The 25,034-nt window shown below is 39.9% G+C and overlaps 1 protein-coding gene across 5 annotated transcripts in view; it reads right to left on the bottom strand.

The window, feature by feature from the left end:
• The window catches only part of RALGAPA1 (Ral GTPase activating protein catalytic subunit alpha 1), a 136,647-nt gene extending 112,287 nt beyond the window's left edge, over positions 1-24,360 (bottom strand). For all 5 annotated transcript variants that reach the window (XM_059819665.1, XM_059819664.1, XM_059819668.1 and 2 more), the window contains exons 1-8: positions 24,255-24,360; positions 11,511-11,621; positions 10,924-10,973; positions 8,485-8,542; positions 7,796-7,839; positions 6,667-6,844; positions 4,844-4,959; positions 1,300-1,438 (exon numbers count right to left, since the gene is read on the bottom strand). In XM_059819665.1, the coding sequence (XP_059675648.1) occupies positions 1,300-1,438; positions 4,844-4,959; positions 6,667-6,844; positions 7,796-7,839; positions 8,485-8,542; positions 10,924-10,973; positions 11,511-11,621; positions 24,255-24,360 (802 nt within the window). The remainder of the gene's footprint in view (positions 1-1,299; positions 1,439-4,843; positions 4,960-6,666; positions 6,845-7,795; positions 7,840-8,484; positions 8,543-10,923; positions 10,974-11,510; positions 11,622-24,254) is intronic.
• Positions 24,361-25,034: the final 674 nt, after the last annotated feature.

Below are 25,034 nucleotides of genomic sequence, written 5' to 3'. Positions count from 1 at the left end.
GGAGATATGTGCCCATTTCTTCTTCTTCCCCATTGTCCTCTTCTCCACTAAGGCCTTGGAATTTTCTTGTTTATGGTTCACAGAAAAAGAGAGGACTACAGTAACACTTCTGTGTAAGACTCAATCAAGATCTTCATAGAACAAGAAAATATTGTTTCCACATTTCTTGTTCAAGAACATCAAGCATCAGTAGGTTTGCTTTCTCAGCATTGCTTACCATCCCTCTTGTAGCTACTTCATCACTGAACCTCTTCAGTATTTTCACACAACTCTTGTTCTACTGTTGCTTATGGCTGGATTTAGACTGTTTCTTCTCCCCTAGACGAGAAGGTCCACTGTTTGTCTTTCCCAGGAGAACATAGTTTTGAAACACCCATCTCTGAAGAAAGCCACAATCCAAATACGTGTACATGGATTGGCAGAAAGTGAGACCTTTTCAACAAACTTCCCTGACAGCTTGATTTTAGAATATGAAACTGTGGCTGGAGATCACTACTAATCCTTGTGAGATGTTGCATCAACAGGTAAGAAGAGCAGTGAGGTGTCCATATTATTCAAGTAAAGAAATGGCAGCTTAAACCTGTGTACATGGTATTGCTTTGCAAACAAGAGTCTTGAACTCTGTTGGTTTACAACCAACATGTGCATGGGCACATGCAAACTTGAGCTAGCAAAATCAAGATAGGCAAACAACGTTCTAGTTTAGAATGGGCTAAAAAACTCTGAACAAAACTCTAGATTTGCTTAGCAAACACCTAAAATTCCGCTCTCTATACAGAAAGATATATTCTAGCACCACCAGCTTTAAAGATTGTGTTAAACCCTAACTTCCTCTTCCTATTGCAAGCTCTTGACAAAACATAGTTGACAAAAAGACATAACAAACTTTGCCCTGACTGAACTATGAGCAAACACTGTATGATGCAAACACTATGATTCTGTACAGATAAAGCCAACATCCCCCAAAGAACAGCACACTAACACCTTTTATCTCAGCAGCAGTAGTTTCTCTTCAGACCACAACTTAAATCAACAGAGGTCACACTAAAGAACTGTTTTAAGAGAACATTTAATTTACCTGAATCAGGTTAATATAGCAAGATTCACTCTAATGAAAGGGTCAGGTGCCTCCACGAACAGAGAACTGAAAGCCATGAACAGGAACCACAACATGCTCTTTCATAAGAAATACTTTTGGAGAATGTTCTTTATGGGCAACATGATTCAAGCAAAAAACTGCTTTGCTATACTCTCTAATAGAGAACATGTAATGGTTTTATCAGCTGTGTTAACACTTACCAAGTATAGGGTTATATAAGCTGGTCTCCTTACAGATGTTTGGGAAAATAGAAGGTAAGTAGTATTTCTTAAAATTTGAGAATAAAAATGAAAATCCCTTTTCCTGGTTTTCCTTGTTCTTCCATTCTAAACTCTTAACCTTAAAAAAAGAAATTGGATAAAGTAAACATCTAGAAGTAGAAGAGAAAGATGATGAAATGGCTTCTTTATAAGTTATTTCTTTGGAACGAAATCATATGCATTTTAATAAACACTTTTAGAAAGACAGAACAGAAACTAGCTAGGAAATGTCAATGAAACAAAGACTGTTCTGTTCCAAAACGTTGCTTCAAAATTAACTTGAACACATCAAATACTGAAACAAATAGAAATCTGCTTTTATGGTCATCTTGCCAAGTCAGGGAGTAAACCCAAATTGATAGTTTTTAATAAAACTGGTTTTTAATTTCAAAATGTTTTATAAGAAAAGGACAATTACCCATGCTACTCTGAACATTTGTTTGACAATTTCTTCTAACGTATTTCGACTAACAAGTGTCCATATATTCATTATAATAGGTACTTGGATTCGTTTGTGTGGTTGGCAATATGAAACAAACAAATCTGTCAACCACAAGCAGCAGAAGATAAAACTTTAAAGTTGAATTACACAAATCTACTTTCATGGATCACGAGTGCTAAGCCTTCCCCATTATGAAATGTTATCCTACTGAAAAGCATGGTAAGTTCTCTGTAATAATAAACCCAACATGCAATTTCCATCTTTGTCCTGGAGAATCCATCTACCTGCAGAGTGTCAAGTCTATCATAAATAAATTAAAGGAAGTTTTCTGAAAAGTGCCTTCCCCCCGCCCCCCTTCTTTTTTCCCCCTCCTCTATTCCTTACTCCAAGTTCACAGTTTTATTACGATCTATTTTCAGGGCAATGGGCCTTCAGAATGGAATATACATACATATATATACCTCCCCAACATAATTCAACTGAATGGATGACTAGTATGTACAAATGAGTGACATGAAGTCCTTTACCAGAACTTAGTATCAAAAAGTAACTATTCAGCTTGAAATGATCAGTGCCTCTAATGAGACTTCAGCAAAGGACTTTATCATTCACATAGCGAAAAAGTTCTATGACACCTGTCTCAATGACTTCCCTAAATTTAAATATAATACTACCAATTTATTACAGAGAGGGCAGTAGTCTTCAAGAATGTATGGGGTATTTTTATTCAAACTGAACAGTCATCATTAAGCTTAGACTACTGTGCTAGTTTTGGCTGGGATAGGGTTAACTTTCTTCATAGCAGCTAGTATGGGGCTGTGTTTTGGATTGTATGGGGCTGTGTTTTGGATTTGGGCTGGAAACAATGTTGATAAAGCAGGAATGTTTTCCTTAGTGCTGAACACGGCTCACACAGCACCAAGGCCTTTTCTGCTCCTCACACCACCCCACCAGCGAGTAGGCTGGGGGTGCACGGGAAGTTGGGAGGGGACACAGCCGGGACAGCTGACCCCAACTGGCCAAAGGGATATTCCATACCATATGACATCATGCTCAGGATATAAAGCTGGGGGAAGAAGAAGGAAGGTGGGGACATTTGGAGTAATGGCGTTTGTCTTCCCGAGCAACCGCTACGCGTGATAGAGCCCTGCTTCCCTGCAGATAGCTGAACACCTGCCTGCCGATGGGAAGTGGTGAATGAATTCCTTCTTTTGCTTTGCTTCTCCATGCGGTTTTTTTTGCTCTACTTATTAAACTGTCTTTATCTCAGCCCATGAGTTTTCTCACTTTTACTCTTTTGATTCTCTCCCCCACCCCACCTCGGGGGGAGTGAGCGAGTGGCTGTGTGGTGCTTAGTTGCCAGCTGGGCTTAAACCACGACAACTACAGATCACAAGTATGATGACCTCTATTCAAACTGGGAGATGCTGGAAGCAACAAAATGAGGTTGCAAATTATACCAGCACTGCAGGTTCACAGAGCAAGACAGATAAAGGGAAGCCATAAAATGTTTCAGTTTAACATTGGCCATATCTGTGCCGCTATCCATTGTCTCTAGGACAACCTGAAAAAGCATGAAGAAAAACTTATGGACAGAAATCCAGCTGGGTTCTACCAGACAAGTCTGATGCAGAAGGCAATACCCTGGAACACCTACAGCATATCATGCAGCCAAGCAGTTTGCTGGGCATATGACAGCAGAGCAGGCCTGGAAGCAGCATGTGCTAACTGTCCAGCAAATCAATTACATAAAATAAAATAGCTAAGCCACAGTTTTTGATAGGAGCTCTTGCCATGCCCTGTCCCAGGCATCTGAAGTACTGGCTGAGATCACAGAAGTGTCAGAGTACAGAGGGAAGGACATAGCGTGAGCCTGAGCTGCACACCATGGACTAGATACTCATTCAAGTCTTCATTTTCTGTGCACAGTTTAGCTCTGTAATTGGCCTTTTCGGTATCTTGGAATCTGCAAAATCTTAGTACCTGGTGTTCACATAGCAATACCACCAAGTGAGTGCAATCTCAGCAGTGCAGCTTTCAAGCAGAACCTAACTCATAAACTTTGAGAGATCAGAATTTTTTCAAAAATGTACTGTTTCCCATTGCTTCTCTTCTGAAGAGGTTCAGTTGCTCAGCTGTAGCAGTAATCTCAAATTTTCTTTGTGCAGTGTACTGTATTACGCTTAAGCTTACAAGTCTCCTAAAACTAAAATCCCAGAAAGTACAGTTAAGATACCAACAGGAGTCATGGCACCATCCCTGCAAGATCTGGATAGAAAATATCTTGTTGATCAGAAAAATGAATAAAAAAACCAAACTCAAACAAAAAAAACTTAAAGTCTTGCTAGAAAGCCATAATCTCTGTATCATGCTCTAAACACACCCTGGAGCATTTCTACTAACCAAGGCTTTCCAGTACCTCAGAGTGTTTCCATTAAAGAATGGAGAGGCCGTATGGTTAGTCTACTGTAACAGCAGAAATTCCAGAAAGATAGCTGGAGGAAAAATTTGACCCTAAGCACAGACACTGGCAGTCAAATCACTGAGTCTGAGTATAAACCTAGACGAATGGCCAGCAGAAGTTTGCTCAGACTTGTTAAGCTCCTATATCAGAAAAATTCAATGCTTTCAGTTAGAAGGTTCCCCTTAGTTTGAAAAGCAAAGTCCCTGACCACCAAGAAACCCACATAATAAGAAAGAGCCCAGTTAATCTTTCCATTGGTTGGAGGCAACAGGGTGGGGAGGAGGGAGGTGGAAATGGGGAGCTGGAATCAGCACTTCTGGAAGTGACTGACAAGACTTGTTTTTTCTCCATGCTGCAATCTGATGCAAGACCCTGTGGTAACAGACATATGAATCTTCACAGAAGACAAGTGAAGATTTTCTAGGAGAATTTGCTTTTTACAAAGGAGACTTGGGGTGGGAGCAAGGGGAAGGAATGTTTAAAACATTTTTAAATACATTTGCAGTGCTATGTGTCTTCTTGTAATGCACAAACAGGTGTTGTTTCATACTTGTTTGCTTGAAAACTGTAGAACATACCTGAATTACTATGTATTTCAAAAGTGCTTCTAAGAAATAGCTTGTTAGATCTTCTTGTCCTTTATCTCCTGATTGTGGAGGAACAAGTGGAGTGATTTCCTCTATAGTCACTTGAGCTATTTTAAAAAAAAAAATAGTACATCTAAAATTTATACCATTTCTTCTCATGCATAAATATCGACCAAGTTATGAAAGCAGAAATGTACTGGGGTAAGCAGAGACAGTTACAGGCAAAACAACTCACCCATAGATTAATGAAAATTAAAAAAAGATTAATGAAAATTAAATAAACCACCATAGAACTGATTTCTTACATAAGTAAAAACACAGCAGATAATAGCGCAGTACTCCCTATGCACCTTGGGAATCTACCTGCCAAGACACAATTTTTCCAAAACGCATAAGCCATTTCTTTTGGAATTCATGCAAACAGTAGTGTAACATTTGTATTTCATAAACGTCAAGCCATTATTTGCATCTCTCATGATTTCTTCATTTAGCAGTTGATCAGTTACATTTCTGTGAAGTTTTACTAGCTCTATACTTCTTTTACTTCTACAATGAAGCTAGTTCAGAGTTTATTTTTCTCTTGTTCCTGTAGTTAGATGTTTGCATTTCACTTTTTGCATTCTGCATTTCTATATTGCGTACATTCCATTTAGATTTATGCCTCCCTTTCCCCTGTAGCGATATAACAAAAGATAACTCCAAAACAGGCCTTAAAGTATGTAGCAGACTTATCTGCAGAGCTATCCTGCCACGAAATTCATCTGCTAAGTCAGCTTAGTTTCAGTAAATTTAATTACCAGTCAAGGAGACACTGCTTGATTCCACAAGCAATGCTTGTGTCAGCTCTAAAGCATTGGGTGGAGGTGGAAAGAAAATGCATCAGTACTTTAAGATCAGAGGAAAAAGTGGTTAGCTCCTTATTCACATTTACGTGAATACACAGTTTGCACTTATGACCCCATCAAATTACAATTCATTAATAAATGAGCTTAAAATCCTGCTAACAGGAATAAATTGAGTTAGGAGGCAAGAGGCTCCCCTAAGCTACCAGTATCTGATACTTACTGCTAGAGTGAACAGTCAAAGGAAAATCTGTCATAAGAATTCTGTTAAGAGAAAACCCACCCTCACTCCATTGATTGGAGTCAAGATGATGATGTTCATATTTAAAAAAATAAGTCTAGAAAGTATAAAAAGCTTATCTTGGGATGCTCAAGCCTTCCCACTGATGCAGAACTTTCTGACCTCAGGTTTTGCAATTTACAAGCTCCAATTCTTTTGGAAGATTCCGAGCCACAAGAATACCACAGCTTTAATTGCCTGGTCATACACAGATGCAGCAGGAAGATCAACCATTTGGCTTTAAGCATTGCCCTAACAACCGCTCATTCTCTTGAAGGCCATGCCAGAAACTGCGTTGCATAGCTTGTTCTCTAGAGTATGGCCAAAGCCGGTGCAAATGTCCAACACAAGCAGAATCCACCTGTGCAAGTTTGCAGTAAATGCAATTATCTGCTTGCAATTCTTAAGAATTACATTAAATTGGTCAGTTTATTTTCACCCAGTATGTGTTAAGCTACTATAGCAATACTTTAAAAAAACCAAACAAAACAAAAAACAGCCCACCCCTGAAAAACAACAACAGACAAAGTTACTATTGGAACAAGACTTGATAAACTGCCAAAAACCTCATCAACAGCTCCATAATCTCCCTGGGTACGTACGTATGTTAGTTTTTCATTACTTCAACTTGCCTTTTCTGTGCTGAGAATTGAATTACGTAGAGAATTGAGTAACATTACCAAATTACTTACTTTCTTGAACATTAAGTGGAGGGTTAATGAGATTATCTAGTGTTCGGGGACCATATTCAGACTGTGGTGATGAGAATCCAGGAATCAAGCAAGAAAACATCCATAATTGTTCTTTACTACAGTTATTTTGAAGTGCTTGCAGCCACAAAAGAAAGAGACGCACGCCCTCTCGACGTATCTTAAAGGAAAAAAAAAAATTAACAAGTTAAGTTGTCCCAGAACATACAAAAGCATTTCCATTTGTCCTGGACAGAGAAGGAGAAGGGGAGTGGTAGAAAAGATGAGAACAGACAGACAGTATGACCACCAGCAATCAGCAGAGCTAAGATAGCACATCTGCTGCTCCTGCTGAAATGTAAGGACAACCCTGGCACCTTCACTGCTGGCTGCCTCACAGAATCTCTTTCACAGGGTTTTCTCTGAAAGAGGAAGAAAACCAACATGTGTCTAGTCACTTGCTTGACAACAGCAGTGCAAGATACCATGTGATTTTTTCAGAAAATACAAAGATCATCAGATAATTTCTAAATGTGTTCATGAATTATGACAACAGAGTGAGGTCTTTGCAGAAGGACCTATTCTATCCTCTTCCATTCCTTCTTCAAGGAAGGTGATGGAGTCGTACAGCAGCGCCCTCCTGGCTCTCACACTGGAGAATTTCAGTGCCAGCCAAGCCTGCAGATGGTTTACAGAGGAGTGGCATAGTTATTTGTTGCAGTACCAGAACTACATGTTACACTTGGGCGGCTTTTGTCCCATGGTCAATCGTTGTTACACTACCCACCAATAGGTCTCTTTGGCCTAGATAATCTTCCACTTCCAAGACAGCCTGAGCCTCAAAACCAGTTTCCTTGTTCCTAACAATGAACGGTTAACGCTTACTTCTGTTTTAATACAAATCCTTCAACCATTCACACACGTTCTTAACTTGGCTACTCTATGCAAGCACATTACTACTGTGAGTAGTTCTACTGAGGTAAAGCTGGTAATTTGAAGTCATTCTTTCATGACACACAAGTCATGATCTGGTTCTCATTCCTGTGCTTTTTACCATAAAAATTTGCCCTTATGTTCTAATTTGTATTTTTAAGTATTTTAGACAAACGTAGTATGCAACTTTTTCTAATACCTTTAATGAATTTCCAGTGTGAAGAAGCTTCTTTAAAATCAACCCTAAAAAGAAGGAAAAAAAAATACTTTTTTTGTTTGTTCTTCCTTTATTAAGTAAGATGTCAGAGTTCTCGGTCAGACTTGATAGTAACTTTTAAACAAGTCCTTGGCAATCTCCAATTTAATCTTGGTGAACTTGATATCCTCAGGCAACTCTCTCAATGCCAGAAGGAAAAAAAAGATCACCTTTCACAGCTTCCTCATAACCCATAACATCTTCCCCCACGGACTTTTTGAGATGTGTACATTAAAAGTAAATGATTCTCAAGTCATTAGTGTGCATAATATCAGTGTTCCCCATTTACAAATACAGACCTCACCCCAATTTTTGAATTTATTACTAAGAGAAAAAATTAGAAAAAAAAAATTACAAAGCAACTTTCCACCTGTCTTTGTTCTTTCTCAGCCACTGTTCTATTTCCAGATTCACAGCTTTAATTCTATTTAGAAGACCATCTCATACATTGGTGGGGGTTTTTTGTTTGTTTTTTTTTTTTTTTTCCTTCCTCTAACTTGCAAGAGTTTCAAGACCATAAATCCTGTTATGTCACTTAAAGGTTAAGGAAATGAGCAGCACAAACTACTAATAGCTACTAATAAAAGAATAAGATTTTTAAAAAAAAAAAGAAAGAAAGAAAATCAACTTACCAATACTATGAAATTGCCATCTCTGATGAATCCTTTCTGGAAGGAGTTGCAAAATTTTCTACAAAAAACAGAACCCAAGGACCTATGTTGCAGATATCACCCTTGGAAGACCAAAGAGTACTTGCACAAAGGCCACAGATCAGAAGATGAAGGGTTAACTTTCAAAATTTCCACACTGCTTTCCTTGGAAGAATTACTGTCCTTTCACAGTAATTCCATTCCTAACGCTAAGAAGCCCAAAGGTTCTGACAGACTGTCTGGCAAGTCCTGCATTAGAGCCTTCAGATGTTACTGCAGTTTATCTGGCTCCACTGCCTCTTTTGCTGCTTATAGCATAGGGAGTGGAATGGGATGAGTATCTGCCTCAGTTGCTCTGGTTCACAACAGGTTGTATTAGGTTAATTCCACCTTTATAGTAGCTTAATCTAGGATGCTCAGCTGTGAACTTGCCTCTGTGGCACAGGCAAACATTTGCTTCAGCCTTCTCAACAGAGGGATAATGAGCTACAGCAAAACAATGAAGAAAAGAGCTGGGGCAATAATGGTCTAACACCTCTCCATCTTCAGATGGTAAAAAAACAGAGCACAGTTAGTGACAAAAGACAGTTAAAAAAAAAATAATCTATTATGTCGCACTTCAACATTTATGCTAGAGGCATTAGCAACTTGTAAACAACCTGATTTCCCAAGAATTACTGGTCCTGGCCTTCTAGAAGCCTGTGCAACTGCTTCCAAAGCACAGGTCACCTAATACCCCTTCATGTAGGAACCAGTGAACAAACGAACCAGCTCTCCTCAGATTCACTCTCCCTGTAACAGCTAACCCTATAGTTTTAAGCACCAATGTACCTCAAAAAAATCTTGGAATTTGTATTCATCTTTACATATTTTTAAAAAACACAATCCTTGTTCTATAATTAGAAGCCTCCATCAAAAAGGAAAGACAAAAACTTGACATTCTAAGCTCAGAAATGTTCTCATTTAATTAAATTAGTATCTAATTCAAGATATGCTTTTGGTAAAGATATTGTGAAATGCTGTTTTCAAGTAATAAATATTTTCAAAAATAAAAGGGGTCTATAAAAACTAATTCTACAGCAGTAATCTATTCTGAGAAAAATTGTTAGGACCAGTACTGTTTAATATCTTCATCAATGACATAGACTGTGGGATTGAGGGCACCCTCAGCAAGTTTGCAGATGACACCAAGCTGAGTGTTGTGGTTGACACACCTGAGGCATGGGATGCCATCCAGAGAGACCTGGACAAGCTTGAGAAGTGGTCCCATGTGAACCTCATGAGGTTCAACAAGGCCAGGTGCAAGATCCTGCACCTGGGTCAGGGCAACCCCTGGTATCAATACAGGCTGGGGGAAAAAGAGATTGAGAGCCACCCTGCAGAGAAGGACTTGGGGGTACTGGTGGATGAAAAGCTAAACATGAGCTGGCAACGTGCGCTTACAGCCCCAAAGGCCAACTGTATCCTGGCCTGCATCAAAAGAAGCGTGGCCAGCAGGTTGAGGGAGGTGATTCTGCCCCTCTACTCCGCTCTCGTGAGACCCCACCTGGAGTACTGTGTCCAGCTCTGGTGCCTTCAGTACAGGAAAGATATGGACCTGTTGGAGTGGGTCCAGAGGAGGGCCACAAAAATGATCAGAGGGATGGAACACCTCTCCTGTGAGGAAAGACTGAGAGAGTTGGGATCGTTCAACCTGGAGAAGAGAAGGCTCTGGCAGACCTTATTGTGGCCTTTCAGTACTTAAAGCGGGCTTATGAGAAAGATGGGGACAAACTTTTTAGTAGGGCCTGTTGCAATAGGATGAGGGGTAACGGTTTTAAACTAAAAGAGGGTAGATTTAGACTAGATATAAGGAAGAATATTTTTATGATGAGGGTGGTGAAACACTGGAACAGATTGCCTAGAGAGGTGGTAGATGTCCCATCCCTGGAAACATTCAAGGTCAGGTTGGATGGGGCTCTGAGCAACCTGATGTAGTTGAAGATGTCCCTGCTCATTGCAGGGGGGTTGAACTAGATGACCTTTAAAGGCCCCTTCCAACCCAAACTATTCTATGATTCTATGATAACATGCAATCAAAAGGTCAAAAAGATCACAACCAATCACACATCACATTTATAAGAATTTCAAAGTGTACAATATGGGGCAGGGGGCAGAGAGCACCACCACCAAAAACTAATGAACCATCTGCAGATGCAGAAAACATTTTTTTCCAGTTAAGACACCTTCCTGCAAAACTGCAAGTCAAATTCGTTTTCTTCTCACACAAAGCACATATATTCAACTCTAAGCAAAAGAAAAAGGAATGCAGTTAAGCGTAAAGCGTATTTCCAGGCAACTGTAAGATAGCTGTACTGTTACTATTCAACAGGACTTAATTCAACGTAAAACATTCATACAGCAATATTCAAGTTATCTTACCTCAAAAATAAAAAGAATTGAATCTAATTCTTCTCTTTGAGACTTGTGACCTAGATGGAATTAAAAATTAATAGAAGATACATTTTCATTACCAAAACAAAATGTAAAGAACACTGACAAAGACCCTTATATGTGTAAAACAAAAACACGCATTTCTACAGCTACAAGAATTATTTTGCATTCCTTCTGCAAATGAAAAAGTATATTTCCTAGTTACTGTTTATGATAGTTACAGTTTGTATAACTTTTTATTATGGCATCAACAGCTGGTAGAGATTAAGTTACACAATATCTTGTTAAACAAACTTAGAATAATTTTGCAGAACACAAAAAGTATAACACCTTAAGAATCCTCATTTTGCAAACAGGCAAAATCAGCCATCAAAGAATAAACCCTCCTTGCTCACCTCCATGCACCTTGAATTGCTCTGCCTTCATTTGCAAAGTTAGCACTTACACATACTTCTACACATCTAATGTTGTCATTCGTGAGGACAGACACTGTGCTTTATTTATAACACCCTGCTTTATTTTATAACAAACACAGGAGCATGAAGACAAAAAAGCATTCTATTTGAAATACTTACCTTTTTGTTTAAGACCTACTTCAATAGTCACAAAGTTTTCAAAGAACACATAATATATATGTGAGAAATGTAGGTCGAAAAACTGTTTGAGATCAACTGATTCTGCATTCTCTGAAAAATAGAACAGAACATTGTTTTTATTTCTTTCAAATATTCATAGTCACTGCATGCCATTATCCAGTAGTAAGAACTAAAGATATTTAAAAGAAAAATTATTATTGGTAAAGAAGTTTTTTAAGTTTTCTAGCTTCAGTTTGAAAGAATAAGAAATTCAATATGGCACGCCATAAGTACCTACTGAATTTTAAAACAGGAAGCAGTGTCTTCTTGCATGGCAGTAATGCCTGCAAACCCCAGTGATGAACCAGAATTCCACCAGGACTAGCACTGTAAAAATGAACACTATTTTAATTGTTACTTTAATAGAAATAGAGCTAACGACCCTGCGCAAACTCCACAACAGAAAGACCATCGCTGTCCCCCACTGTAATTACTAGACACAACTGAGCTTACTCAAAAAAATGGGAGAAGAATGATAAGCAAGGACGACCTCTGCTCCGTAGAGAAACAGGTTGGGACAAAGCAAGCAGCAGCACTGGATTCCCACTGCTGCCTCCTTGCTCCCTCCAAGCTCCAACATGCACTTTCCTTTCCAGTCTGGCCCAGTCTCCCGCACTCCTTTGATCACGTGGTCTCAGGAGATCAGAAGCTGGGACCTCAGGGATACTCTGAGGTAAAAATATCATTGTGAGTGTAGAGAGGATGTGCCTCCTTGTGCACCCCAGGAAGGTTTCCAGACTGTCCTCCCACAACCCCCTAGATGGTTTTGTGCACACCCCCAGTTAAAGAAATACATGATGATTTATCTACATTAATTTTAAATTGATCATTTAAAACAACCAATTCTTTCAAGCCTTAGTACACACTGAACCAAAAGACACTCCCTGTCCTGTTATTTAACTACTTTAGACTAAAGAAACTAGGTGGACAGAACAATAGTGCGGAAGCACAGAGGAACAGGGAGACTGTATTTTACAGGGCAAAACTCTGCTCTTTCAGAATATTGATGTGAAACAAACAAACAAACAAACCCAAAAAAACATGAAGAGAGGTGAGGCAAACAAAACCTTTATACCCTTCACCAGTTCTATGCACTGAGGCATCATCTTTTATATGTCCCCTTCTAATTCTTTATTGGATGATAGTTTTTTAACCCTTTTCAGAATGGCAATCTTTATCATCACACATGACTGGATATACAACTGGCAGAGTATAAAGCACAGAAGCAATCAATTGAAAGAAAGGATGGCCAAAAGCATGGCATATTTCCAATTCTATTTTATTATGTAGTTCTACAGGTCTGCCAACTCAATTTGATCACGAATCTTGCTATAAAAATTTCCAATACATGTGCAATTTTTGCAGTATCACAGCATTCTGCCAACATCTTGCATAACCAGTGTGGCGGAGCCAGAGTGATCTTGGAGAACACAGTTCTATATTAACAGCTAAGAAGAACCCTTAAAGCAAGGCAGCTTAGCTAGCAATAAACTTAGTGGTGCCGGGTGGCAAGTGTGTGCCTGACCATCTATAAGATTACCTAACCTCCAGTTTTCCAGAAACTGCGACACCACTTATAGATCAGCTGCTGAACTGCTAGAGTCTAGAGTCTGAAATATTAAAGGACAACAAAAAACAACTCCACTTTAAACAAACTAGACCACAATTTTCAGGTCAGGGCAAGTACACAAGAAAAGGAGCTATGACTAGAGCATCGGCACAACCACTATACCTACTTCCACTCATGGGGCAAAACCCTGAGTGAGTTCTAGACTATGGACAAGAAAATCTAGGAAGAGGCAAATCAAGAGGTTTTAAGACAGGAGGATTTAAGAGAAAAAGAAATCAATGATTGAGATTTTCTGGAGAAAGGAGGGTGGCACAAGATCATCTTTATGCCCACACATTTAACTGCTATGTGGGAATTGCACATAGAAAGCAGTGGAACACTTCACTTGATGCAAAGGAGCAGAAAACACTAGTTCCAAATACTAAAGAGATTGGAAGCAGTTGAACAGGGTCTCTGCCAGTCAATACACAGGAATGCTGCATTTTTGCAGGCACATGAAGTGTTTCGTTTCCTGAAACAGGCCTTCATTCTTTCCCCAAACATGGGTCAACTCTGAAGCAGACAAACAAAAAAACCAAAACAAACTTATTCTTTAAAGACTCAATCTTAACACAACAGTTTGTAATTTTTGGAGATGCTATTCCTAGATTCTACAGGAAGCAAACTAAAGGCTTGCCCACATAACCAGCTACCAGTGATTCCCATTTTACCACATAATTACTTTGTGACACTTGCATACATACAACTGGCACTGTGGTAAGGCGTTCTGCCTTTCCAGAGTTCTGTTTGGGGGGGAATTTCAGAGGATGGTCTTCATTTATTTAGTTACACAATGGGGTGCCAATCACCTCAGAAAAGACTCAGAGGAGCATTGGTAGACCTGTATTACTATTATTAACACCCAATTAACAATAAAAGTATACCTTCAGAATACAGCTATAGTGTGGGAGAGTAGGATGAAAGTAAAAAATTCCTTGACTTTGCTACTTCTCTAGCAAATGCTTTTCACCCCGATTTCTTCCTGAGATTGCACTTGATAGCATAATCAAAAGCAAGTTTTTGGAATTCAAACCAAATAGTTAACAACAACTGAATTCTTGCAATAAATTCTATCACTTCAGATAGAAGAAAATAAAAATATAACATTTTATTTAATGGAAATTTTGTCCTGGGATTACCTGCAAACTAATACTTTAAAAAAAACCCACAAACTATTCCTGTTAATGCTGAAAAGCAGCTTTCCTTCCAAGGGAGGGAAGACACACTTGTGTATCTGATAGGTTTACCACCTACAGCAAAAGAGAGCATCTGCTTATCATCAAAGGACACCTATAGTGATTCAGCAAGCTGCTGGTCCAGAAATTTGGAACCTTGCATTGGTCAAGAAGTTTGGAACTCATTATGCATACCCTGACCAAGAATTACAGCAAGAAGGAGGAGGGAGGGGAAAAAAGCAGATACAGCATGGAGAAGATAATGTAGACCTTAGAAGAGTTTGTTCTGGAAATCATCTCATCTGGCCACCTGCATACACAGAATCACAGAATCACTAAGGTTGAAAAAGACCTGGAAGATCATCAAGTCCAACCATTACAAAAAACCAAAACAAAACACCAAAAACACACACCACACCACACAACACCATGCCCATCAAGCCACGTCCCACAATGCCACGTCCACATGCTCCTTGAATACCTCCAGGGAGGGTGCCTCCACCACCTCCCTGGGCAGTCTATTCCATTGTGTTACATCATTCCATTTTACAGCTACCTCTCTACTGAACACAATCCACATGACTACTACATGCATTGCTCTCCTTGATTACATTAACATTAAAACTTCCAGCTATACGCTGCTGTTATAGCTTTCTTCATTAATTAAGGATCTGATATTTTTTTCCTAATGAAAATGTCTCGGAATCATTCAGTTCACCTTTACCCTTGTGATCAACTAAAGATACAGCTCTTCAATTCTCTCATGTTAAACCATTTTCTCCAATACTAGGTCATTGTCTCTCCTCTATGCTCTCCCAAAGTATCATAAATGCTGCATACAGAGGTAAAAATCCTCTACAAGGAGCATATGATGTCCTTTTCACACAGCCTTGAACTGGGAAATCGCAGGAAGTTGCTTGTCTGCTTTGGCTACTTAATCTTTTCTGCCTTTTTAAGAAGAGAGACATAGCCTTGTTTTTATATGAAGTGGGATTACATAGAAACAGGCTTTCCTCCCTAATTTACAGTTCAATTATTTATTTAAACAAAACAACTTTGTATTTTCCTACCACAGATTCATGTAACTAACACAAACTAATGTATTCCTTGTGTTCTTGGTACTTATGCCCAGATTGGGAGGAGGGAAGGACTCAGAAATAGATCTGGCACCATATAAAATAGTTAGAAAAGTTTCTCAGAATGGGAGAGGGAAAAATGGGACATTACTGTATTCCAACAATGTAAAAACTAAAGCTTCTACCGTACAAACCATAGTTCCAGTACACTAAAATCCAGATTTCCAGCATTGTTTACGGAAGCTGTTTGTCAAGAAAATGCATTTCTCTTCATGTTTCACAAGGGCAAGAACCATGAATCTTTGATTGTTGATTTTTCCTTAATAATTTTCTGTAACTTAAAAATTGGTACAAATCTGATCTCTGCATTAACTCTGCGTGTTCAGTGGTGTTTTGGGGTTTTTTTTTTAATGAGAAAGTTACATTTAAGCACAAAGAGACACCGTACAGCTTCTCTGTCCTTTTCTTCCTTCCATAAAACTTTTCTAAAAGTAGCTTTAGTTTTTTCTAGGTTCAGCATTAAGAAGGTAAGTTAACTTTTTTGGTATAAGTTTTAGAAGCCATATTCAGCTTACCAATTTCTGTTCTATTTTGATGCATGAAACAGAGAACCGAACTAAAAATGGAAGACTAGTTATCTCAGCTATTTGTATGACCCTCATTACAAGAGCATTCAAGTACCAGCTCAACTGGAATTCATATTTCCATTAAACCCACTGAAATTTGGAAGTTCTATTATTCCCCATCTTATAGACTGGAGCTGTAGCAAAGAAGGACTAAAGAAAAAGAAACACAACAATCAAAACAAAAAACCCTCCACCTCTCCAACCAACTTCTGTGCTTAGATGTGACTGTACTTTTTGGAACTTTTCTATATTTTCAAGTGGCCAACTCTTTTCTTAGGAACTTATTTTCATGTATTTTCAAATAGACAACTCTTTTGAAGGTTAATTGTTCAAAACTTTCTGAAAGGTTACATTCTTTTCAAGTATCTCAGTAAGATATTCAAAACTTACAGAATCACAGAATCACAGAATCACTACGGTTGGAAAAGACCTGTAAGATCATCAAGTCCAACCTGAAGTGCACTTAAGTGCCCACAGTGATCATTTTAGAAAGGGAAAATTCTAGGCCAAAATTTTCTTGCAGAAAATTTGTTCTGCCACAGAACTCTGCCTGAGAGTAAACCCATTTGCACCAACGCTTTTATTATGGTTCAATTATCAGCACATCCCTTTTTAACCAGGAATAATTTGTATTCACAGAAGTTTTTCAATAAAAATGTAACCCTTTAATATTACACATTAGATGGAGGATACTATTTGAATAGCATATCATACCTAGAATTACAACGCAAGAGTACCACCTCAGAGAGCTTAAAATATTACTTTGTCAGATGTAAAACATGAACCAGAAAAAGCAACACAGATTTTCCCCCTTGTAAGGGATCACCTGAGCCAGATTCTGCAAAGCTTAGAAGTTTACACGTACAACATCCCAGTCCTTTGTAGGAAAAGGATCTCAGTGGGCTTAACTTGTATTATACAAAAATTGCCTTCCTTGTTTATTTTGTTTTCTACATATTATCCCATAAATTATTATAAACTAATCCACAACAGCTGTTACATATTTATAAATTAGTTGAGTTTGCAAGGGAAATGCATCTATACTATTTAGATGATTGCCTGCTATATGAAATTAAAATATTATAAAGCAGGTAAACTTGTACTTTCTGCACAGGACAGAACTTTAAAGGTTAACAATCAAAACACTGAACTTAAAACTAAAACAACCCCCCTCCCCCCCCAGATCTTAGATATACATTAACTTTTCCGAAGAGAATATTAACATTCACCAGTTCACACAAAGCATCACAGAAATTTACCATAGCATTTAACAAAATAGTCTACATCATTACAGATAAGTTGTGGTTAATTTTACATTCGATTTTAAGTATTTCAGAATTCAATAGTATGTTTATACATAAAATTGTTACAGCACATAGTATAACAAAAACATTATCCTGTCTCATTCCAAGACTTACTGGCTTTTAAGTCACTTTCCCTCATCCTTACCCAAAAATAAAATGCCAGTGACAACTGGAGCAAACAATGACCTGGAAGACAGCCAGACTGCTAGTTCTATTTCTGTAAAGCGGAGGCCCACTATAGGCTGAAGTGTTCAGTATCAATTCTCATAACAAACTGGTGCCATTAGAAAGCAAGAGGTTTCTAAGCGTCCTCAATTTCAGTTAACATACAAGCAAAATGGCCAACAAAACTTACTCATTCTTAATTCTTCAAGCTGAAAAATTTAACTGCTGCTTTACAGCAAAACAGTACAGAGGTTCAGTTACATACGGACAGTCTCTCGAATAGAAAAGCATGTCATTTAGAAAGGTTAAGTGGAAAACCTCCAGAACTAACTGGTGGCTCTGGCATAGTTAACAGACTGTCAAAGTGAAAGAGACCTGATAACAAACCATAAAGTTTCAAATAGTGAGCTACAAATGCAAATCTATTAAACAAGGGCTTCACATTAGCCCTTACTGTTCCAGATGACTAACAGCTATTTAACAATTCATTTTTTTTAAAAAGGCAATTTTGTCAAAGAAAATATTCTTGTGGTTTTTGGTACTGAAAAAGGAACACACTTCAAGAAATCCTTTAATGTACTTCTATTTTACATCAGACAAGTCTGAACTACTGATCACCACCATCTTTTAGATACAAACATACACAAAAAAAACCCCACGAATGAATAAGCAGGTTAACAGCACCAATGAACATCATCTACATACAAACTGTTACAAATTTCAACACTGGTACTCCACAGGAATGAGCAGAAGCAGCTGACAGCTCTCCAACCTAATTCTTTCAGGTTGCTTGCAGACTCCAGAAGACTTATGCTTAGTAAACTTTTAAGAAATGCTTCCGTAACAACTCATGCATGTTCCAGAACTTAAGCTTTTATTTAAGCAACTTCAAACACTTCCGTAGCAATGTACTTATTTTCATTCCGAACTGTCACAAGCTTAACCCACACAGACCCTTCCTTCGCATCCAAGCAGTGGGAGCCGCCCCTTTGTCTAGCCTGGGGCTTTGATCCGACTCCAGCCCTCACCCTGCAAGCCCGCAGCACCGGCCACTGCTGCTCTCTGCAAGTCGCCTGTAACGTCAGCCAAAATCCTAAAACAAAGGGATTCTTCCCCCTTTTCTCCTGGCCAAAACAGAACAGAATGGGTTCAGGGTTAAGTCAAGACTGACAGAACATCAAGTCTAATTTCTTAAAATGCGCTCAGCCCACAGCCAAATCCATGAATTACAGCGGTGACATGTCCTCTGCAGTTAGAATTACCAGGAAAGAAAGAAAAAAATAAGATCTACAACTCTTGCCAAAAATAATACAGCTTTGCACATTCACAGAAACTTCTGGAACAGTTATCTCCAAAGAAAATTCCAGGCAGCTAGTTTTGCTTGTAGCTTCTCACTCGTCTCTCACTTTAACGACCATAAGACATTTTTCATTTATTATAGTATACAAGTGGTATTATAATGACTGATGTTGATGATGTGCAACACCAAAGAATGCCATCCAGCTGAAGCATTAGGGCTGACTGCCAGTGAAATAGATTTCTTAAATTAAAATCTCCTTAGACAAATGCAATCTCTGTTTAAGTACATTGTTTAATATTAAACAATGTATCAGAATGGATGTCCAATGCAGCCTGTTTCATTCTGTCCAGTATAGCTTGACTTTTCCCTTTCAGAGATCGCATACATGAGATGTCAAGCACTAACCAACCACCAAGAATAACAAAACAAAATAATAAAAAAAGACCCCACACTTCAAATACTCTGTTCTCTTAGCATTACATTTTACCAGCATTCTCTCCATGGTTCCAGAGATACAAGCAGTGTATTTTTAAGATATCACTTGCAAATAAAATAATTTATGAGAAATAATATATTCATTTTTCCTTTACTCTGGATTAACAGATTACAGGCCTGTAACTCCTATTCTATATAAAAATGAAGAAGGAAAAAAAAAAGTAAAAAATTCTCTTAAGAATTCAGCCCTAAAAGTAAATCTTAACCCAAATATATTCATTTGACTTGCTTGCACATAGTAAGATTACACAGAAATGATTAAATATGTAGGGGGGGGCTAGCTTTTTTTTATAAAAAAAAACCAACACAGATATTTACAAATTCTGACTGAAACTACAAATTCAACAGGTAGCAGCAACTTATTTGATATCAAAACTAGACCAAAACAAGAAGTCAATATTGTTAAGGTATGACGTTCTGGAAGGGTGACATATCTAGCTGCCTTTATTATTTACAGAGTTCTCAAAGCACTGCTTTAACAAAAGGACCCATCAAGCATGGTTTGATGCTTGAAGGATTACTAGAACAAACTTTTACGAACTACTGTTTTAAAACCATAGAATTTTAGTTTGATATTGAAGTCTGATTAAACACTGCAACACTGATTATGAGAACAATGCAATATTATTTCCATGTTATTTCCTCTTAACGATTCTAAAAATTGCAATTAGCTGCTAATTCACTGGGGACTGCTAAAATCATGTATTTTTCTGGAAAATCACAGGCTACGTTCTGCAGGCAGCACCTAATTCCAGAAGGTATATTATGTCCCTCCACTTCCATCTGCTAGAAAAATCTCAGTGATCACACTTGCACTAACTGTAGCTGGCAGCCTTCATTACAGCAGGGCCTTGCTTCTGACAAGGCTGAGCCACTGCCATGCAGACCTCAAGGGAATCCTATTAGACGTTCCCGCTCACAGTTGACACGTTCTAACCACCGCAGGAGCTCACAGTAAACAAAACAGTCACACACGGCCCAAGATAGCATTAGAGAACTGTATGAGACTTAAAGGTACTTCCCAGAACTAAGAAGGAGAAGAAAAAAAAAAAAAAAGGAGGATGAACACTTCCTTACAGGAAGAAACTAATACACCTCATAAGAATCAAATCTCTTAAAGCAGATAGCTCCAGCTGTTTCAAGAAAAATACTGTGGCAGTAAAACAGTGAAAAGAAGATTACCTTCACTCACAGTCCGGTATGTCCCAGGATGCGAGAATTCAATCTCTTTCCAATTTTTCTTAGCATTTCTTAGTAATAATAATATTTACGATGACTTGGAGGTCTCCTAAAGGCTTTACCCTCTATTAAAAAAAACTTACGCCTGTGACATGCAGAAATTGGTCACGTATTATACTTACTTTAACAGATAATTGAATCAATTCTGAATTAGTGACCTGAATTTTCCTTGGTTCCTGAATTATGAAAAAGGCTGAACAGAGCCATACTGAAGCAGAGCAGAGAACCAGCCAGAGACAGGACACTGGAGCGAAGTGGCAAAGAGCAGTTATCTACAAAAGAGTTTCAGCAAAAAAAAATAGAAATGCATTTCCCCCAGCATGCCTATAACTGATAATTAGTCTAGCACTCAGGAGCTTCCCAAGCCAAAAATCTTTTACTGTAATTTCAAATTTGGTAGGCCTTAATAGACTTTATTTCCTAGTCTTTTTCATATATGTTTACATATTTTTCGCAATCTGCCCCTACAGAAAGGGATTTACTCTCATCCGAGTAATTCCCATCTCTGAATCCTCTATACACTGACTATAGCAATAAGACTACTAAAGCTGCAATGGTACACCACTGTTTTATGAAGACACAAAATTGTCTATATTCCTTATGCAGTCAGACTAATTTGCACTTTTTACTAAATTTAAACTGAGTTGTCACCAATGACAAGACACTTTTTCCTGAAATGACACAACTCACTGCATTGTAAGTTATCACGTAAAAGGCATTTAAATAATTACATCTAATGTACACGACTTCTAATTTGTTAAAAATAAATGTCACTTTCCTTGCTATCCATTCACTTAGCTTCATATTAGGTTCTTGGAAATTGTTCAGTCTCTTCTGGTCTTTACTAACAACCACATTATACTATCTTAAATATTTTTAGATGATGCCTGACTTGCACCATTGCCTTGTAGGATCCAACTGTCAATCTTTTACCATAATGAAATTTTTTAGATTTCTTCTCTTTGGCTAATAGACAACCAGCAGTCTATAATTCACAAGCACTCTGCCTCTTTTCATGACTATTCCATTATTTTAGCTTACTGGAGAACTGCTGCTTTGGATGAGTTGATAAAACAGAGGGAAAATGAACTAGTACTCCCTTTCCTCCCCTCAAGTCTCCGCCATGAATCCAAGGTCATGCTTCAGTTTATCGTTGCTGAACCAAAGACTAAAAAGTACAGAAAAAAAAAAATTAACTCTGGTCCAATACACCTTGCAGGCCTACTGAAAGGATTTTAAGTTTAAGAACAGGAGAAAATTCTCTCCTTCTGCTCGATGTGAAACAGCAGAGAATTCTCTTCTGGACAGTCTTATAGTCTCCAATGCTGGGGCTAAGAGCAATAAAAAAGACAAATAATTTTTCATTCATAAAGATGCCAAACAGAGCTGAACTGAGATTTCCTCCCTTCTCCCCCTGTATAGTATGTTGGCAATAGCTAGCTTGGCTCCCCATAGCACATGGAAACATGGCAATTATTATGCTGGGGGAGTTGTCACTGAAGAAAAAAGAAAAACAGGAAAATGCAGCAGTATGCTGCTCAAGCTGCAGGATGGTGCCTGCATGGGAAGCCATATCAGGCAGCAGTCCATCTTATATGGGCACATTACTTTTTAATCTGGTCCTGCAGACTAGTCAAAGAAACAATTGGAAAAGAAAGGGCATAGAGCTTATGCTTTGAAAGCCAGTTTAGGGAGCAGAGAAGTTTAAAGAATAAGGCAAGGAGGTGATCACAGCAGAAGACAGACTTCAAATAATCTGCTATATACTTCTCTTGCACTACAGTAGGAATACATAGAGAAATATCCTACTCCCCCTGCCCCCAGAAAACCCTTGTTTTTGTACCTCGTACATGTAAGAATATCTGCATAATGACAAATCTTGTAGACGCATCCAAGACAGACAAGCTGAAGAGTACTGTTACACCTTTCCCTACCTAGCCACACACTGTATTCTCCCAGACTTGGAGGATGGCTATGTGGGAGCTGTGCTTCAACGGCTGAGATATACGCATGCGCGGGGGGGAAAGGGGAATAGCCACCACATAAAAACACGCCCCAGCAGATTTAGTCTGTCCTACAGCCAGCAAGCAGAAACCTTAGATTAGATAAGAATGTCTGCTTGACACAGAGCTCATGGCTTGCATCTTACAGAATGCATCCTAGTATTAACAAAGCTGAAGGAAAATCTCATAAATAGAAGACAAGCAACAGAAATATCAAATCAAGAACAGATCAGACCAAAATCACACAGATTATTTTGCAGACTAAAGCAAAACTAAAAATATTCAACATACTTTAGCCAGGAAACCTAAATTCAGAGAGGTACTTAGTTTCTTTATAATGCTCTTTCCTCTTAAGTTTCAACTGATGAAGTATCTAAAAATAAATATAAGTCAACATAAAGCAAGCTACAACTGGCTCAGTACAGCTAGTTAAGCAGAGTGGTAACATTCTGAGTGAGGCAAGAGGATACATCTGACTACTGAAGTGTCTTGGATAGCTAGCTACGCAACTATTCTCCATTTCAAAACTCTAAATAATTATCATGTTGCAGAAAGTAAGTCATGCAGCAGCAGATGCTGCCATAAGGGAACACCCGTTCCTTCAAACATGAATACGGAAGAAAAAAGGGAGCAATAACCGTTTTCCTTTGAAAGTAAAGAATCCAGCTTTGGAGGCCAAAGACAAGGTACTTAGATACCCCCAGACTGTGGGCAGAACCCAGAATAATCCATTCAGTACTCTGTGCTAAATACGGAATGCAGTTGCCCTTGACCCAGCCCTGCTCACGTGTTGATAACCTGTCAGAAGCAACACATGCAGGACTGAAGGGCCCGAAAGATGCTCTGAAGAAAACTTCTTTTTTCAAGGACAGCTTGATGACAATGACTTAGATTTTTACAAAGACATGCAACTAGAAGATATTTTGGAATGGTTAACTCTGGGGGTTTTTCCACTGTTTTTTCATTAGGCAATTATTGCACACAATCACAATTTCTAATTCACTGGTCAGATTAAACAGCTGTTCACATGGAACTGCAGCAGTACTTAAGTGCTTATGTTCCCTCCTTGACCAACTGGCAAACCAGAAGTGTTTTCAGACTAGCTGTATGAATGCTCATCTACATCTACTCTGATGAGCACTTATTGTTGCAGCTCTTACCTTGAAAACATACACGAACATAAATTGTTACTGTAAGCATTTAGGGGAAATGGATTAGGGAGTCACAGGCACCATTAGGACTCACCAGCCACTTCTATCAAGTGTACCGACTTAGCAGCATTTATGTAGCTCTAGAGAATAATTCGCGGGGGAAGCACACCAGCATTTCGCCTCCATACACAGTCGCCAAATTAATTCCACCTTCAAACGCGGTGGAAATATACGTGCCTCAGTACAACAGCGGGGACCGAAGCACTCCCGCTGCGCCCGCCGGGTCCAGCCGCCCCCAGCACACAGCTTAAGCCTCGCCGCCGCCGGCCCCGCCATGCCGAGCGCGGGGCCCTCCCTCCGGCCGCCGTGCCGAGGCGAGGCTGAGCCGGGTGGGGTCTCTCGCCGGAGCAGAGCCCCGAGCCCGCCTCCCGCCACGCCGCCCAGCCCGGTCCTTCCTAAGCCAGGACTCGGGGCCGACGGCCCCACGGACCCCGGGCCACGGCCTCCCGCTGATCCATTCCCTCCCTCCCGGCCGCCTCACCGATGAGGACGCGCAGGTGCTTGAGGCGGGTGAGCGGGTCCTTGCGGGTGTCCAGCACCTTCTGCGTGGATTTCCGCACGTCCCCGTGCGGCTTCTTGGAGAACATCCCGCCGGGCCCGGCGCCGAGCTCCAGAGGCGGACAGCGGCCTCCAGATCCGCCCGCACCGGGGCCCCTACATAACCAGCAGCAGCGGCGGCGGCAGCGGCAGCACCAACGCCGCCTCCGCCTCCTGCCTCCGACTCCGATGCGGCAGGGGTGGAGGGGCGCGGCGCGGAGCAAACTCCCCGCGGGCCCGGGGAGGGGGCCGGGCCAGGCCTAGACTCCCCCTTCCTCCTTCCCTCGTTCTCTTCCCGCTGCTTCACGACAGCCGTCAGGTGCGACCCCAGGCGTCCCTATGGCAACCGCGCCGTGACGTCGCGGCCGGCGCTCCCCAGCGCACCTCCGAGGCGCGGCGTGCAGATGGGGCTGCTCCCTTCCGGCCGGGGGCGGCCGCCCGCCCGCTCTCCAGCCCGGGCGGGGCAGCTGTGTCTGCCCGGGGCTTTGGCGGGTCTCCTTGCCAGAGGATGGAGAGCAGGCACCGGAGCTGCAGGATCCTCCGCGCAACTCGGCAGCAGCAGCAGCAGCTGGTGCAGGAAACTGTACTTCAGCTATTTATAAGTAAAATACAAGTTACCCCATTGTGCAGCTGCTTCTGGCTATACAGAGACACTGAAATGTAGTGAGGTAAGGGGGGAATCCCGTGGGGAATAAGGAAATAAAATCCAGGCGGGGACGCCAAA

The sequence above is a fragment of the Gavia stellata genome, chromosome 7, assembly GCF_030936135.1.
Source record: "Gavia stellata isolate bGavSte3 chromosome 7, bGavSte3.hap2, whole genome shotgun sequence".
Classification (NCBI taxonomy): domain Eukaryota; kingdom Metazoa; phylum Chordata; class Aves; order Gaviiformes; family Gaviidae; genus Gavia; species Gavia stellata.
Note: the sequence above shows the minus strand (reverse complement) of the source record. Positions and strands in the feature narration are given on the sequence as shown.